Here is an 18,593-nt window from a genome sequence, read left to right as displayed (position 1 = left end):
CCCTGACCATCCTTCACGTTTTCCCATTTGAAATAAACATTACAGCTATAGTACAAGTCCTACCAACCATCTTCTGAAAAACATAACTTCCCCAACCACAAAACAGGGAAAATTTCCTAGCTGAAATTTCCAAATGTCAGGAGAAGCTTCTGGCCTCTTCTTTGGAAAGTGCATTCCAGATGACATACTTAATTTTGTGCAGTCAGGGCTTTTTTTTTTGGTCATTATTTATTTGCTAAAAAAGAAGTCCAACCTCCACAGAAACAGTATTTTCATAGCAGTCAGTGACTGCATGGGAAAATAGCCATCTTGTATTAATACACTTTATATGTAGATATTTAACATCAATAGACCTTATGAGGAAGTATCAGTGTTCCTCTGAATATATTCATACCTTAGAATTTAATGCATTGTATTCAGATGCAGCACTATCTGAATACGATGCAGCTTTAAGAGAAAAAAGATAAAGACACAGTTACTCAATATTTGCATAACTGTTAGAATTTGAGGATTTGTTTGCCATATTTTTTTTAAGTGAATATTATGACTCATGAAGATCTGTAGGAAAAAACAAGTTCCAACACAATTCCACTTGTGTTTCCGGATCAATTATAAGTTCTGTAGCCCAGACACACACAAACTAGAAACTCATTTAGGTAGTTTCAACCTACAGTCCAAAATAAAGCCTTAGTTCATGTAGTGTTTTCTACAGAGGTTTCCAAGCATGAGGTCTTTGCATCATCTCAGACCATGCAACTGAAAAGAAACTAAGAAAACCCTCATGTATTTCTCAACTCTATAAAAGCAGCAGAAAAACGAATGCATATAAGAAATTTAAAAGGGAAAGCTGAAAATAAAGAAATCAGCAGTTGGATTTAAATTAGGACTTTATTAATAAAGAGATCTTACATACTGTCCCCATGACAGTTTGTATTGTATAAATATTGACAGGGAGTGGCAATCTTTCAGTTAGTTAAAGCCAACCTTTTCAAGATTTTGAGTATCAGAATAGACTTCGACCTGTGTTCCAGTTAGAAGCTGGTACCTTCTGTGCCGGTTCTCCCCTAGCAGCACAGGTAGCTAACCAGACCAAGCAACTGCCGCTTATCTAGACAGTAGCTAGACTGCTTTAACTAAAGATGCACCACAGCATGTTATACTCTGCTGATGCTGTTTCAATACTGAAAAGCCCAAGGAGAAACCTGACTTGAGATTACACAACAGGAGATCCAATTGTCGCAGCAGAGTGAAACACTATGGACAACAAGAGCTCCAAAACATTTTTCTTCTTCACAAAGATCAAGTCTCAGCTCTTGTTCAATCATCATTAATTCAGGTGTTTATTTCACAGCAGACTACCGAGAAAGCTAAAAGATAGTATTATTCGCATTTATCTTAAAAGAGCTATAACTGGGTGTTGTCTGCATAGTGCTTACAGTTTTACCAATATTGTTTAGTCACTCCTTTGACTTATTGCTGCTTGAATGACTGGACAAATTAAGGCAAAGACAGAATAGTTTTCAACCATTCTCTAATTTTGTTCTCAAGGAAGGAAGTTCAGTTTTTCAGTATCTCCACTTGGAACTGCAATTTCTTGATAACAAAGGGGTTTTGATAAATAGCATCAAGCAACATCCACAAAAATATAGACTTTTTTAATGACATGCTTTGGGACCTCTCAAATTCAAGATAAACATCCTGTATCGAGACAAACATCTCAGTATTCCTTAGTAAGAGACCTAAAAAAGGTTTTCATTTTATGTAGTACTAAAGTATGTCCTATGGAATTCTGCTAACAGCAACTGTGCAGCTACCAGTATCATCTGCTCACAGTGCTTCTAAGTATTTATTAGGTTCTCAATAGCGGCTCATGAAGCTATCTTTGTCCTCAAAGATTTACAGACCAACAGGTTGATTTTCACTTTGTCTAACAAACAAATTCCAGGTGTTTCCCTCTTCCTTCCCACCACCCCCAAAAAACAAAAACACTCCACAGTTGCCAGGGTAAAGGACATTGTTTACAAATATTTTTACTTGATAAGAGCATTTATAATTTACTATGGGATTTTAGGTTCTTTTTTTAATCCTCTTGTTGAAACGTGTCTTAACATCAACTTTCTATTATCGTTCTTGATTAAAAATTTTTACGGGAAAAAATAATTACATTCCTACAGCCTCCAGTTTTATGAGCAGAAGAATTGGCTAAGATAACTGTTATTCCTGTATAGAACCTACCATACACTGTGAACCAAACGCTAACATTTTGACAGCCTTATCTCTACTGTTAACTCTCCAAAGGATTACAGAATATTAAAAAAGTCTTCTAAGAGGTGCAACATGAAATGAGAATCCACCAAAATACTGCATTTCCAAAGCCAACTTAGAGTTACATTTAACCTTTGATTAACATACTAAGTTACACATTTTATCATTAATTTCACATCAACCTATACATTTCATAATTCTTAGGGATAAGCAGGCAATATTAACCTGCAATTATAATTGGTTTTGCATATAAAACTTGGATATGGTAACTTGAAAAGACAGAATTACATTTCTAAGTCAGCCAGAAGTCTTATTTTAGATAGAATCTCACAGAATCGTTTGGGTTGGAAGGGACCTTTAAAGATCATCTAGTTCCAACTTCCATGGCCATAGGCAACAACATCTTTCACTAGACCAGGTTGCTCAAAGCCCTGTCCAATCTGGCCTTGAACACTTCCAGCAATGCACCATCCACAATCTCTCTGGGCAGTCTCTTCCAGTGTCTTACCACCCTCACAGTAAAAAACTTCCTTCTTATGTCCAGTCTAAATCTACCCTCCTTCAGTTTAAAACCGCTGGCCCTTGTCTTGTCACTACAGGCCCTAGTAAAGAGTCTCTCTCTATCAGAAGACAGAAATATTCAGATGTTCTCTCCAAATATCCCCAAGTCCTTCTCCACAGAGCTGCAACCAATCCTTTCAACACCCAGGCTGTAATGATACTCGTGATTATCCAAACTCAAGCCCAGGACCTTGCATTTTGATCTAAAGAACAGCAGAAATGTGTCCAAGGAGATTTAGTCAATCATTACATTTCCCCTTATTTTGAACTACCTCCAGACAACTTACAGCATTCTGAAGTTGACACTCTGCAAATGTTCACACTCTGTTTTTATGCATGAGCTTCATTAGCAAACAAGCAAGATTCTCAGATACCAAGTTTCTCCGGCATTTTATCACTCAGATTCTAAGAGCACAGTTAACATAGTTTCAGTGATGGTGATTTTTGACAGTTACTTTGATAGATAAGAACTTCTGAAGTAAAGGTATGAGTCTTTACTCTCTTTTTTTTTTTTTTTTTTAACCAAATCCCTGACAATAAGGTCTTCAGAAATGCTTTCTAACAATTTAAGCAGATGGGGAAAAAAGGTCTAGAGATGATAGAGCTTTACAACTCCAAATTCCAAAGAGGATGTGATTGTCTCACCTTTTCCTATAAAAAAACAGATGAACATGAATTCATCTAGCTAAATACGACATAGAAAATAGACCTAGGAAAAACAGGTCAATCAAGCTCTGTACTTGTGTAATTTTGGTGCAACAAAAAAGGAAACCTCTTAAGGCTAGGTAAACCGAGTTTGTCATATACAGTGTTTACTGCTGTCAGTTAATTTGAAGCCAAACTGCTGAACAAGTGAAACATTTGACATCTTTGAAGATTAAGACCATCAAGAGTCTGAAGTTTTAAAAATGAACTACTCAAGTAATTGGCTGAGTACTTGAATTAACTGAGTTACTCAAGTCTCTAGATAAAACACGAAAAGACCCTTTGTGAGTTATTATCAGAGCAAAGAGTACCAAAAAGCATTTTCATGAAAATTTATTAGTTATTTTTGAATAACAAGCATACACAGCTTCACGTCAAGATGTCCCCCCATCCATTCACCTGTTACACCCCCTCTCCCCACTCTACAAAAACTAGAAGCCCACAAACCCCAGGGATTTAGTAAGAAACACAGAGGAATAAGAAATTTGTTTCTATTCCAAAACTGTTGTAGAAGTATGCTCATTGAATACTGCGTTCCACTACTTAATACCATTAATGAGACACTAAGCTCAATTTAATAGCTAGTTACTTACATTGCCTTTGGCTCTACTTATCACTTCTACGGTATTCACCAGTATCTGATCATTACACATCCTAGAGTGTGACTACCTATCTAATGCAGCCTTCACAGTCTTATTAGATCTTTTTAGGACTGTAGGACTCCTAGTACCTGATATTTTGAGAAAAAAGCACTACATTATACTGTGGCACAGGCTTTACACCGAACTTAGGCTTTTTTGATGAGCCATGAGGAGGCCAAAGTCTATCTAAGATCTCCCAGCCTTGCACTAAATCAAGTGCACAGAAGCCCCCAAGAAACCAACAAGTTTAGTTACAGACAGTTGCAACTTAGTCCAATTTCTTGCTCTGTTTTTATTAGAGTTGCATAAGAGAAAACAGGAAAAATAAACACATCTCTCTCCTGCTCTTTATGAAATTTCCTTCCTGCAGCATGTAAATTGAAGTTATATAGTCCTCAGTGTGTCTTTTCCGCCTGCTCTGCTGTCAACACTCTTCTCCCACACCTTCCTGAAATGGTAACACACCTTCCTTTGTATCAGCCCCCCCAACCCCATCTTCTTTTCTTAGTGTTCTCATGCTACTTCATATATAAATTCAGAATCTTTCTAGCATACTGAACATACTAGCTTATGACATTTACAGAAACCAAAATGGTTACAAAACCAACTTAAAAGTTATTCTATGCCTGCCTTTTAGTCTACAAGGGCTACAGATTGATGGGGAAGAAAATTAAGAATAGAAGCAAAATTAAGCGAAGTTAAAGAGGAAAAAACCATCCTAAGAGAAGCCAAGGCCATTGCTGCTACTTTTCTTCACAGAGCCAAAAAAATATGTTTCTTGAATCTAAAGGAACTCCAGTATTTTAAGCCTACATGTACAGGATATCAGATGTTGAATTTAAAGTGTCTCAGTTACTCATATATCACCACACAGTTAGCTAACAGCTTTGCTCTGGAAAAATGAAAGCTATTATAAACAACATCAATTCACAACTTTAATCACAGGGAAAAAGAGGTTTAGATTTTAAAGGTTTTAATATTTTTTTTTGTATGTAGACTGATCATAAAAACTTGTTTTTATTTTCTTCTAAGTGTACCAGGCCTAGAGCCCGACAAGTCTCCCTCTTTAATCAGGGACTGCGGGGAGGGGAACAGGATGTTCATCTTAGAAGATATTTTAAGTATAGATTGATTACACCTACACCTGAGCTTTTCTTCCTTAAAAACATATCCACACAGATTACAAAGGATTTCATACATAAATAGTACCTTGGGCCAAGAATGATGGTTGTAGTGTGAATCATCACATTAAGAACTAGCGTAAAAAATTTAAACTCTTGAGAAAGTGTTAGGATACTTAAATTCCATAGAAAAGAGCACAAGAACCAGCTCAGGATGAGAGGTATGAAACAATGTAAAAGTCCAGCCACCAGAGAGATTGATACAACAACCAAACACATACGAAGTTAACCTACCAGCCTGTTTCTTCAGAAGCAGCACTCTCTTTAATTGGCATTAGTTTTTAAGAACAGTTTACAAGTCTAGCTTAAAAAAAAAAAACAAAAACACACAAACAAAACAAACCCAAAAACAATTCTGGTGACTATACCATAAGAAGCTGCCTTTAAAAGAATACGCAAAGGTATGCCCAAAAAAATCTCAGAAGATTTTTGAAACCTGTCACTTTAAAGGACATTCTTTAGATGTGGGTGCAAACACATGTTCTAAAACTTTACACAAGCATGACAGGAAGCATCCCAACAAGTTCATTCCCAGACTACAGCTTAGCTCCAAATAGCAATTCGTCCCTGAAACAAGGCAAATCCTTAAACTGATTAAAAGGTGAAGGAATACAGTTTAAAGATACTATCAACTGCATGCGTGATACCTGCAATCTCTTTACTATCACTGTAGGAAGGTCCCCATAGTATGGCCAGCATTAAAGCACACACTAGCAAATTGAGTCATGGTTAACATAAAGCTCTGGACACCTAATTGAATCTATACTTTTGACATCTATCAACAGAAGCTGGGTGTAAAAAAAGTCAGATTTGACAGTAGTCTTGAGCTATCAAAATTGACACAGTATACCCTAAGCATCAGAGCTCTTCTCATTGCTGTGGTTCTAAGATGACAGATATGTAAACTGGATCAAAAGAAGCAAGTTAACTGAAGTTGCAGTGCTATTTTCCTTTGTCGCAACAACATCCACAAGGCTCTGTCAACACTTCAGAAGCTCACAAATCATTAATAAGCTAAACAGAGTACACAATATCATGAACTTGTAAAGACTCTTAGATTCTTTCCACCTCTCCACCACCTTATACTCAAGCAAGCTTTCTGCTTAAAAACCATGCAGCAGAAGATGAAGAACGACTACCTCCACCCCCCCGCCTCCCTTCCCCCCCAAACCCAAATGTCAGGGTTCACACTAGGAACAAATTCAATTTACTTGCTCTCCTCTGACAACAGAAAGCCAGGAGAAAAAAAAAAAATACTAAAGAACCTTTATCCCTTGCTACAAAGAAAAGAAATTCTCTACTTCAGCATAGAAGCACAAATTACAATTTGCTACTATTTACCAGCATCGCTAGGCATATCAAAGTACCCAGGTACATCCCAAACAAATTGGCTGGATTTAGCATACACTTTATGGAGGTACTTTCTATAATCAAAACTAAAATACCACCCACTTTTGTCAGCTACCAAGTGATGTTGGTTTTATGTCAGGAAGTGTTATGGTTTGCTTTCTTATGATGCAATTATAACACTGACAGCACTGGTTCATACCACTGAACCATCAGGTATGATCAAGCAGGGAAACAATAAGCAAGCAGCCCTCTATCCCAGGCCTCGCACACCAATTAGTTTAAGATGCATTTAAACCCCTACCATGACTATTTCCCCACCTGTAAGGGCACATTCATCTTAGAGCTATGTTTTACACGTCATTAGTTCACATTTGCAAACCTCAACGCTAAACAGGCTGAAGTCAATGGTGCACTGCTTAACCACAACATAAGAGGACCTCACTCTTGGAAGGAAAAAAAAAAAAAAAAAAAAAAGAGGGAATTGGTATATCAAAGTTATTTACAATCTCCTGCTCACACACAGGACTGGCACTCACGAATTACGCCTCTGTACAAAGTGTCCACCGCCGCTTATGACAGTCGGTGAAGAGAAGAAAGGTGCATGAAGCGAGAGGGATGACAAGTCTGAGGCAGGACTGGGCGGGCGCCTCCTTGGCATGAGAGCCGCTCTCCCTGCACAGAGACGTTCACGCACCCTCAGCTCAACGCTGAGTAAACACAACACACTAGTGCGGAGTTAAGGAGGGTGGTGAGTCAGCCCGGGAGTGCGAGATTCGGTCCCACAGGGTAAGAAATTCGGGGAGACGGGACTGAGGGCCCATCGGCGCTCCCTACTCACCAGCAAACAGTCCACGTTCACTTCGGATTTGGGGTCCTTTAAAGTCACGTCGATTTTTTCAAACCGAGACTCAAAACTTTCTCCCGTCGACATGTTTCCGGAGATAAAAAGTTTCCCTTATTCCAGAGCAAAGTAAGGTTAAAAAAATAATGAAAAAGTTGAAAACAGGAACGAGCGAGCACAAAAGAGAAACCACAGAGCCTTCACCAGCCTGAAGAGCGCTTCCTGCAAAATCTCTTCAATCACAGAAGTCTCTTCTGAGGCAAGTTCCCCAGGCTGCCCCGCCAAGGGGAGAGAAAAATCGAAGGAGAGTCCACAGCGAGGGCGGGGGGGACACGGGGCTGCTTTTCCCCCCTCCTCCAGGCACGCACGCACTTTCCTGGGCTGCTCACAACGCAGCAGCAGCAGCAGGTTTCCTCTCCCTCCCTCCTCTACTCGGGCCCCAGCGTCTCAGCAACCTCATTTTCCCAGCCGGGGAAGCCGCCCTGGGAGCCAGCGTAGCGGTTCCTCCTCCTCCTCGCCCTGCAGGAACGGCGGCGGCGGGTCGGTGCCAGGTTCCGAAGCGCAGCTTTCTTCCGGAAAACCAGGAGAAAAAGCGACGACAACAAGAGAAAAGATTAAAAAAAAAAAGAAAAAACGAAAAAATAAGAAGAAGCCTGCTGGGACACCAACAAGGCAAAAATGAGAGAAAAGAAAAAACCGTAGGAAAATCCTCTCGGCGGCTTGTCTCAGCGCCGCGGGGTTGGTCCTTCCATGGGCACGGAGCAAGGGAGCCCGGGGCGGGCCGGGGGGAGAGGCTGCCCCTCTCCTCGGCTGTGCCCTGCCTGGGGCGGGCGGGCGGGGAGCGCAGGGCTGCCAGCTGCGCGCACAGGCCGCCCCGGCCCCCGCTGCGAGTTGCCCCCCGCGAGCAGGGGACGAGTCACTTCAACGGCGGAGCGACGGCAACAGCATCTTTCTTCTCTCCTCTTCTTCCTCGCTGGGCGGCCGCCGGCGGCTCCTCGCTGCCTCCCGCCGCTGCCAACGCCGGCTCCGCGCTCCCCCCACACCCCACTCCTACGCCTCAGGTAGGGGACGGCAGCGCCGGACCAACTTCAGGACCGAACCCGAGGTTGCGGCGTGAGAAGGAGGAGGGAAGAAGGCGGCTTAAGGGGAGGGGAGAGCGTAAGGTCCGGCCGCGGCGGCTGTGAGGAAACCTGCGAAAGACACCAACATGTCCGCCTTCCTGTTTGAACAGCCGGGGGGGGGGGGGGGGGGAGAGGCGGTTGGGAGGGAGGTGCAGGGCGCATGCGCGGAGGGAACGGCTCCGCCACGGGCAGGGATGGATGGGGGGGGGGCGGGAAGGAGGGAAGGAGGTATGCGCGCGCGCCGGCACTGTTCCTCTCCCGCTCGCCCCTGCCGGCCGCCGCTCAACGGTCGGAGGGGGCGCGCGCGTGCCGCGTGCCCGCGAGCCCCGGGCAGGAAAGGGCGGGAGGGGCGGTGGCTGCGGGGGGCCGGGGGGGGACGGGTTTGACAGCCCGGCGGCGGCGGCGGCAGCGCTGGGGAGAGAAAGCGGAGGCGTTCGCGGAGCGACGGGCCCCGGGAAAAGCGGCCGTTTCAATCAGGGGTCGGGCGGCGGGCCGCGGGAGGACGCCGCCCGCCGTAGGTCCGCCCCGGCTCCCTGAAGGCGCCTCAGAACCGCCCGCGGCTTCCTCTGAGGGGAACTGCGCGCACGGGCCCCCAGTCACCGCCGCGGGCCCGGCTCCGCCGTCGGGGAGCTTTGCGCAGCGCGGGTGGGAGGGGGGGGCAGGTGGCTGCGAGATCACCCCGCTCAGGGTGCCCCGGGAGATTCTGGCGTCTCCATCCCTGGAGAGCTTCAAAAGGCGGCTGGACACGGCCCCGGGCTGCCGGCTGCCCCGCTGGAGCAGGGGTGCTGGAGAAGTTGACCTCCAGAGATCCTTTCCAACGGTGACCCCGTGTGCCCCGGGGAAGGAGAGGCCGCTTTCCCCAACAGCAGAAGCCCAGAGCATCCCAGTGTGTGTCCTGATGAGAGCCACGTACAAGGTAGCACTCCTAACTGGGAAAGAATGGAGAGAGATGCAGCGTTAAACATGTAACCCGTGCGGCATGTCTCGGTGTTTCTAGCTCAAACCTTACTCTCAGACTCCAGCAGGGCCTGCTTCTTCAAATAAGGAAACTCCAGTAAAGTAATGGTTTCAAATAATATGGGACAGAGGCCGCTGTACTGGTTCAGTTCTTTGACTTCCACTGCAGTTCCAGAAATGGCAACGGCATTTTTACAAAGATCAGTAAAAATTATGTAGGGAATGTCAAGTCATTAATCTCTGGTCACTGAACAGTTGCTAGTAGCAAACCTGAATCGCTAGTGCTATGAGTTATTTTCAAAGTAATGGTTAAGAAACAAATGACCTATAGTCAAATGCTAGGAAATCTGAGCTATTCGATCTTGGATATTGCCATCTAGCTTTATTCCAAGAAAAAAAGAAGTGACATTGCACATTTTGCTTTTTCTCATCTGCAGCTGCCTGCATCTTTGCTTTTGTTTTCTAATGAGAAGTGTGTACAGTTAAAGCAAAAATACATGCTACAGCAATGTTACGCTTGTCTTAACTTTCACTCATTTCGCGCTGGGTATTACCACAGCCCTTTGATTCGGAGGGTTTGGTTGCTCTTGGAAATGCAGATGTTCCATTTCAACAACCACAGTCCAAGGAGAACATATCATGTACTCTGCAAGCTACAGGGTGTAGGTTTGGGATCGTTTCATATATGATGTAGCAAGTAATTCTTAAAATACAAGGAGAATGCTTCTAACAGTCCTCATACTAAACAAGATTAAGGTTACAGAGCCTAATTGGCAGTGCTCTCAGGCACCCTGTTTGGGCATTAAAACATATACAGGGACGATGCCAGGCCTCAGCAGGGTGATAGGAAGTGCCTTGCTGTAAAGCATGCAAAATTCATGAGGTCTGTAGCAGAGTAAGGAAGAGGAAGCCCAAGGTGACACAATCCTGAGCTGTGCTCCAGATGCTGCTTACGTGTTTTATCCAGTGTCTGTGGGAAAACGTATAGGTGCTCCTGGAAACGCAAAGCTTTCTTCATCCTCTGCAGGCCTCCCTGCAAGAAAGCTACATGGGTCTTACTCTCACTTGCCCTTTGCGTTACTTCTTTTACAGCAGCCCAGCTTCAACACAGTAAGTGGAGAAAGGCACCAACCCATTTGCTTGGCAACTTGGAGAATTCCCAGAGATAGGAGAGCTGGGTGTTGGACAGGCCCAGACTCAAACATTTATTTGCTAGTGAAGGTTCTTGCCACTAGAAGAGTACACCCAAGTACCTCTGCCGGTGTTTGTGGTGAGGGCAGCTGCTGTGTTTGTGTTCAGTTGCCTGCAAACTCGGTGTGTCTCAAACACTTCTGTCAGACGGAGCTTTTCTCATGACTATGGTGGACTAAAAGTGCTGGTTTGTCTGTCTCGAATAGAATAGAATTTGTGTGGGAGGTACTTCACCCAGCTGTCTAGGAAACCCTGAGCACTGCTTTGAAAACGTAAAAGGCAGGCTTTGGCTACAAAGACCAAAAAGGAAAATAAATTCTAATTTTAAAAGCAGGTATGGGTTAAGTGTATGGTGTGATAGAGTACTCATGTAAATTAAGAGTGTAATGTAATAGTTTCTAACCCAGTGGATGCTCATTAATGTGCTTGGATCTTGAAGCCCATTTTCACGAGTTTCTGTCAGACTATTTGTCTCTATATGTTTAGGAACTTGGCCTATTTCTAGCATTGGCCACTTAGAAATCATACAAAGTTCCATCCTAGGTAACCAATCGCAGTGCATTGAACACAATGTTTTAGTTTCTTTTTTCTTCCCAGTAAAAAATAAACTAAAAATAGGTAATTTCTTCTTCCTGCATTTTTTATGTCACATATTTTGTAATTGAGCTAGCTTTTCTTGAGTGACATGGAAATCACTTCGCATGTGTATGAACTGATAACATTGAGCTGATGGAAAGTGTCTCTATGCAAGCTCATGTCCATGCTTAGTAAACAGGAGAACTGATAATCCTTAATAAAACAGGAATCATAGTCCTCACATCCATGTTGTCCTGCCTATTTTGTAAGATATTTAAATTCTCTTGCTTTAGTGTGATACAAATATGACAAACTGACACTGACTTAAGAGCTGACTGTTTGGCAGAGATTGAAATTTCCTATTAACAGAAAATCAGTAAACTATAGAATTACTACATTGCCTTTCTCTAAAACTCTGTGTAATAGTGTTTATCGTGTAAATAGCATTCTTGTATGTTAGAGAAATTAGACTGTGCATAATAAGAGGTTTCAGTAGTGCCCGTTTCAGGAAATGAGCAAACAGCGAGGACATCAGAGCAGTGGAACACCCTGCAAGTGTTAGCTGGACCCTCTCTGAGCAGGTACTGTTACCTCCATCCTCTTGCGAAAAAGCTAGGAAAAAATAAGTGAAAGAGCTTGTAATAAAGTCAAAGGCCGTCTAGATTTTCTAGGTCACTGAGTGTGCATCTCTAAAAGGCATACACTCTCGGAATGAGAGAAAAGGCCAGAGTACGGGAGTTTCTGATGTAACTACTGACTTCAGAAGAGTTACACAAGGCAGAAATGAGACTGTATCCTGCTCACCATATTAGGCCAAGTTAGCAAAGCGTGATCTACCTTCACATTCAACTTCCTACTTAGTCAACGTGAAACCTACAGCAGTTAAATCGCGTTACGTTGAGCCTGCCTTTGGTCCACCACCCTCTCTCCTTGTTTGTCGTACAAAACTGGCTCAGGTTTGCCTCAGCTCTAGTCCTGCGGACAGCTAATAGCACGGGCCAGTACTGCTCAAAGCTCCGAGATGAAGACTGTGGTCAACAAATCCAGCCCTTGGGCAAAACATTTTACCATTGCTAAAGCTCATCTGTGCAACGGAAAGGCCTACTTCAGGCAAGGAATGACGGCTGCTCGTGCAGACTGAACTGACTGAACTGACTTTCGGTGATGATAAAGTCACCCCCTCCCCAGGGGGCTCCGCTGCCCACTGAAAAGGCTCCTCAGGGAGTCGCAGACTGCAAGCTCGAGGTGCGAGGTGCTCCCAGCAGCCAACACATTTAAAATGCTTACCAAGAGGAGAGAGAAAGCAAAGAGATGTGACAGATATTAGTCCTCTCACTGAAAAAAGGCAGCTTGGTTCTTACGGGATGAGGCAAAACATAGGAACTAGAACAGAAGTCGAATAGTAATTATCTGGGCAATAAAAATTGATAGTAAGAGAAGACATTTGGATATAATAGATCAAAAGAGAATGTCTCATGGATAGAGTCAACAAAAGTAGTATCTTTCAAACATTGCAGATGCTGAAACAGTGCGACATATACATATATAAATATGTATATTTTTCCTGCATGTCACTAGCTTTAATAAAGATGTAAGGCCCCTGGCACTTGACCTTGCATATTCCAGCATATCCCAGCTTTTTGACAAAGGGCAGTTGCCGTTTCCTCTTACAGCACAGCACATTTTCAGGTACTATAGTACTTTTTTTGCACCCAGCACTTGGAAGCCTGGGGAGAAACTGCTCCCGCTGCCTGCGCGTGGTAAGTGATGAATAAGAAATGGGGCACCCAGATCTTTGTTTCATTTTCTCGAATGATCACCTTCTTGAACTTTTGCGATGGCCTGGTTTGATGGAGAGAGTCGAGTCTGAAAACAAACTGTTGCAAGGGAGGAAGTCAACTGGATGGGATTGTCTGCTCCAGTGCAAACACAGATGCGTTTGCTGCCAGCAGACAAGGGCATAGTTGTATAAACAGCGCAGTGTAGGCGCTCCCAAAGTAACTTCTGCTGTATCTGGAAAGGAGGGGAGCCGTGAGCCCAGAGACAGATAGCAATCCACAAGATAAATATCTGGTCACCATATGGCTCAGGCCAATATCAACCACGACTGCGTATACAGCACAGGCTCCCTTTGCTTTTATGCTTCAAAAGTGCAAATAAAAAGCCTGTGACCAATGTATGGCAAAAGCTCACAAAGTGATTTGAAATTAAATCAAAACAAAATTCCACTGGAATGCTGAAAGCTTCATACCTCAGTAAGGGCAATTTCCGTGGCAAATACTATTTTCCCACTGAAGCCACTTGGTGGGTACAGAAAACGTTAAGATGCCAGGAATTCTTCTTTTACCCTGGGAAAAAGCTTTTTATTTTCACTATCCCAGAGCTTAAAAATGGCCCAAGTACTTCTTGCTTGAAATCTTCAAAAACCCAAACAAACTCAGCTCTAAGTCAAAGGAAAGCCATGGAAAAAAAACAGCCTGAAAAAATGAAGGTTTCAGAAAGCTGGGAGTATATTAAAGCAGGAGATAAAAATTAATCTCCTGATGGTATCATCTATCATGATACAGAACATATGATTTGTGTCTTTTTATTTTCATTATAAGTAGAGTGATTACCATCATTATAGACTTGTCTCTTTGCAGATTAAGCCATCATGAATCTGACTTTCTCCTTTGCTATTAATTTGTTAGCTATGAATCACCTACAACAGTAAGATTTTTTCTTCTTATTTCTCCAGTTCTTACTTAGCCCTAAGCGCTCTCTCCCAGAACAGATTTCTCCCACCCCACCTTACTCCTACTTCCCCCACATACACATATCACGTTTCCTGTGGCTGGATTAGTTTTGCAGTCCTTGCTCAAATAGTTGTTCTTCTGAAGACAAAAGTTAAAAGTAAACTGGAGTGAGTTTAAAAGTAAACTAGCTTTGATTGGCCTGGCTTTGGTTTTATGTGTGTTGTCCTAAATGTCTACACTCCCTGTAAATGCTTTGCTCTGCTGAAGACTATGTCAAATCCATAAAAAGCCATGTTTTTATCTTGGGCCTGGTAAATATTTAACAGTTTCAGACACTAACAGATAATTAACTTCTAAATGACACATTTCATAACTTTGCAGGAATAAATGGAGTGGACTTCATATGATCCTTCTCCGGGCAGAAGTTGCAGTTCTTGACACAGCGTAAAGTTTTGCAACACAAGTTATAGACAATTATTTTACATCATGAAGCTTCATGGGATTCTATGTAGCTTGTGTCTTAAATTTAAGGCACTCAAATGGCACTAAATATGCAGCTTTTAAAAACCCATGTGTATCATATGACTATCTTTCAGATATTAAAAATTATTTTAAAATGTTTAGTCACCAACCAAGAATTCAAATTCATTGCAACCGCAGGAATTATAAATGAGTCCACTTAGTAATGTTTGGTGGCTTTTAATAACTAAATCACAGAAGATGAATTACTGATTTTGTTTACACTCAGGGTATTTTCAAATTCTTCTATTAATCTCATGCCACTAGACAGTCAACTAGCAGTTATTTTACCCCAACATTATCACTGTTGTTAACGTTTGTAGAGCTCTACTACTTTTAGAGCACACCTGTGAGCTTCGACAGAGTCTCATTTTAGAGGACAAAGAGGATTTTCATTTGATTTTTATTATAATTCTGTTTTCGTTCAGCCATAACAACCCCAAAAGCCACAAATGGGTTTGTAGGTGTGATCACAGACAAAAAACCACGTGTATGAAAGCGTGAGCAAGCTCCTTCTCGGGTCTAGAATCAAAGGGTTAATCTTTCTTCTTCTCTCCCTCCCCTCCTCAAAGATAAAAGACACTAAACTTCCTACCTCTTGTTGCAAAATGCCATGTCTGTTGGGTAATTCAACTCTTACTTGGATGGTGGCAATTTTATGTCAGTTTTCCCCCATTATTATGCTGGTTACTTTGAGTCAGTGGTACTGCCTTGAGCTGGTTCGAAATGGAGAAGCGGGCCCATAGACTCCTAATTTGATGAGAGCAAAAATAACCTGATAAAGGGACTGAAGGCCAGCAACAGACCTCTTGCTGAGGTTCATTTAAAGAGCGTGTTAGACTCAAAGTAATACCTTCTTGGTGGCAAGTATTTAGGCACGGGAAAAAAAAAGAGGCGACTCAGCCTACTTGTCCACAGAGTCAAATACAGCCCATCCACCAGGACCAGAGAATGGCAGGATCGTCCTAAGCTGCCTCTGAGCAAGACCTGGCTCCTGATATAGGTTAGGAGAGCTTCCAGCGTAGCTGATGGTGTAAGAAACTCTCTCTCCAGCACTGAGCAGGGTTTCAGCCCAGTGGAGAATCCGGCCCTGCAAACCCAGCACCGTTGGCGCATAATGCAAAATCCACAGCAAGCTCTGTCAGGGGCGTTACTAGACCTGATGATGAACTGTGGGATTTCCCTCTAGGTGTAGCTGTGCGTTGAGTATGTGAGGTGGATGAGCATGTGGATAAAAGGCATTAATATGAGCTTGGAAGTACAGAGGAAGCAAGTAGAAAGAAAAAAGATTGCCTGGAAACACTCTTAAAATATTTATATGAGCTTGGGTTTGTGTGTCTTACATTTAATCTTTAATCTTCTCTCCTTTCTGGAGTGACCGTGTCAGAGAGAATTTTTTTTAAAGGGCAGAACTGCATTTTAAATCCTCTGTCCAAACCTTGTGCTACCATCTCCTGAAAATTCATGTTTGCCCTTTTCTTCACAGTAGGTTTGTGATGACACTCCTAACGTACCACAGTGCACCGTAAGAATAAATGAGGCTGCTCTGTAACACAGTGGATTAAAAAAAGTCCAAGGGGGTTGACTCATTCATGGCCCGTGGCTGTACAAATGCTTGCAAAACTGCTTCCGGACGATGCTCTAGCACCTTTACCATGGAAACAAGGGGTCCCATGGCAAGCAGAGCTGTCCCTCAAGAGTCTCATAAAATGAAATCATAGCTGTGAAAATTCATATGCAAAAAGCAGTGTTTGTAAAGAGTTACATTATCACGCCTCTGCAATCACTTGCTCCTCTTTGTGTGCCAAACTTTGGTGAAACCATGGAATAAGAACAATTCAGAACTAGATTAGGTGCTTTTAAACAAATTATCGAAACTACCAGTACTATGTCCAAATGATCATAGAATCATAGAATGGTTTGGGTTGGAAGGGACCCTAAGGATCATCCAGTTCCAATCCCCCTCCCATTGGCAGGGACAACTCCCTCTGGACCAGGTTGCTCAAAGCCCCGTCCAGCCTGGCCTTGAACACTTCCAGGTGTGGGGCATCCAAATTCCACATTATGGGTAATTAAAATGTCTTTTGTTTACCTAACTTTATGTAGTTCCCGGCAGTCCTTTGCAGTGGCCATGCCATCATTTTATACCCCTATGAAGGTAGCGATGTTATAGTGCCTGCACTGAAAGATGCCCGCAGCAACTCAGACCACATCCGCAACGTGCCAGCCGACGTGATGGTGTAACCCAGCTGGCTGAAGTGGCAGCGGTTGCATCCTCTTACCCCAAACCTGAGTTGCTTGCTAGGCAACTGGTCGTTAAGACCAGAAGTTTGTCCTTTTGCCTGTAAATGTGCCCGGGGGATATAAAGCTCCACACCTCCAGACTTAACCCAAGCAAGTTTCTAACCAGCTGGCTGGGGTACCCACAGCGGCAAAATTGGCCTCCACTAGCCATCGTATTACTTGCCCAGGCCCTGAAGCCCGTGCTGCCGCAGCTTCGTGCAGCTGTTCTTCAGCCAGCTGGATTACGCCATCACATCTGCCGAGTGCGGTGCGGACGTGGTCGGAATTGCTGTGGGCATTTTATGGCGCAGGCAGCATAATGCTGTTACCTTCGTACATGTATAAAATGATGGCACGGCCACCGCAAAGGCGTGCTGGGAACTAGTTCAGATTGGATAAACATGAGACTTTTTCCACTGAAACGAACCTGGACTCTATAATAGTTTGGATACGGTGCTTGTAGTTTCAGTAATTTGACTATAGGAACTGCAAATAGAAATCCATCCAATTATAAAAATTCATGCAATCATAACAGTCAGTGGTCACTGATGTTATCTGCACTGTGGGTAAATATGGAAAGAACGTCTTGTGGCCAATATTCCTACTCTTTGATGACCACATGATTATTTTTGGTTAGCTGTTACTATTTCCTTCTTGACTCATTCCTAAAAGGCACTGAAACATCACTGTCTTATCACTCAGAGAGCAGTAACTGCAACCACCTTTAAATCAGTTTTGCATCCAGAGCATTTCCTACCAGAAGGGAGTGTGCTCTGCGTCTTGTCAACTTGAAATCCCCCCTCCGGCTTCGTTTGACGTGAGCCATGCGATCCATGCGATTTCATTGGGGCTCGTTGAGACTGGACCGAGCCCGAGGGGGAGCCGTCTGCAATGCACTGGAGGTTAACGCCACACCACGGGACAATGAAGAAAGAAACATCGGTCTCGTGCAGTGGGGCAGGTGATCGGTGATTCGCCGCCGTTCTTCTCAGCTGGGTGGAGATTTTAATCCCCCCCCCATACCATCCCACCCCCAGCACCCGGCAGATCGCCTCGCGGCGGTCATCTTCATAGCGTCTGTGAACGTGGTGGGCTGCCTTGTACTTCTGAGCACACGCTTTGTTAACTGTCTCTGTCATGTCCTGATCAGACTGTTGCAAAATCCTGTAGGCAGACTCCCCAGAGTGAGTCATGGCTGCCGGCGTGGAGGTCTGCAAGCCGTCTCTCTCTCTCTGCCCAGAGGTGCGGAGCTGTGCAGGGAGCATGGGAGACCACCACCCTGGCACAGCACAACAGTGTATTTATGAAAGAGAACGCCTTAGTGGAACAGCGAGGGGCTAGCAGGTTGTCGATTAGCTTCCAGGTAAAATTTAATGGGTTCATTGTGACCCCCAAAGCCCTCCGTGCCAGTCTGGCTGCCACAGGGGCTGCCCCCCTGTGAAATATGTCCCCCCGGCATCTGCAGAGATTTTGAAGCTGTGCTCTGGAAGGGTGATCCCCCAGAGGAACTTGGGGCGCTGGAACGTGATCTGCTCTGCACTTCCAGGTCCCCAACCTTTCTTCGCTTGTGGCATAGTCTGATCTGTCTGGTTTTAGACCCCGCCGTCTGCAAGACTCTTCCTGTACATCCAATCCTACACCGGGACAAGGAGCTGCATTACTCATAC

The 18,593-nt window shown here is 43.7% G+C and overlaps 1 protein-coding gene across 3 annotated transcripts in view; it reads right to left on the bottom strand.

The window, feature by feature from the left end:
* Positions 1 to 8,256, bottom strand: part of ROCK1 (Rho associated coiled-coil containing protein kinase 1) — an 84,707-nt gene extending 76,451 nt beyond the window's left edge. For all 3 annotated transcript variants that reach the window (XM_074146287.1, XM_074146285.1, XM_074146286.1), the window contains exon 1: positions 7,542 to 8,256. In XM_074146287.1, coding sequence (XP_074002388.1) covers positions 7,542 to 7,634 — 93 coding nt within the window. In that variant the 5' untranslated portion in view covers positions 7,635 to 8,256. The remainder of the gene's footprint in view (positions 1 to 7,541) is intronic.
* Between the last annotated feature and the right edge of the window lie 10,337 nt (positions 8,257 to 18,593).

The sequence above is a fragment of the Numenius arquata genome, chromosome 4 (assembly GCF_964106895.1).
Source record: "Numenius arquata chromosome 4, bNumArq3.hap1.1, whole genome shotgun sequence".
Classification (NCBI taxonomy): Eukaryota; Metazoa; Chordata; class Aves; order Charadriiformes; family Scolopacidae; genus Numenius; species Numenius arquata.
The sequence above is the reverse complement of the archived record's forward strand: the minus strand, read 5'-3'. Positions and strand labels throughout refer to the sequence as shown.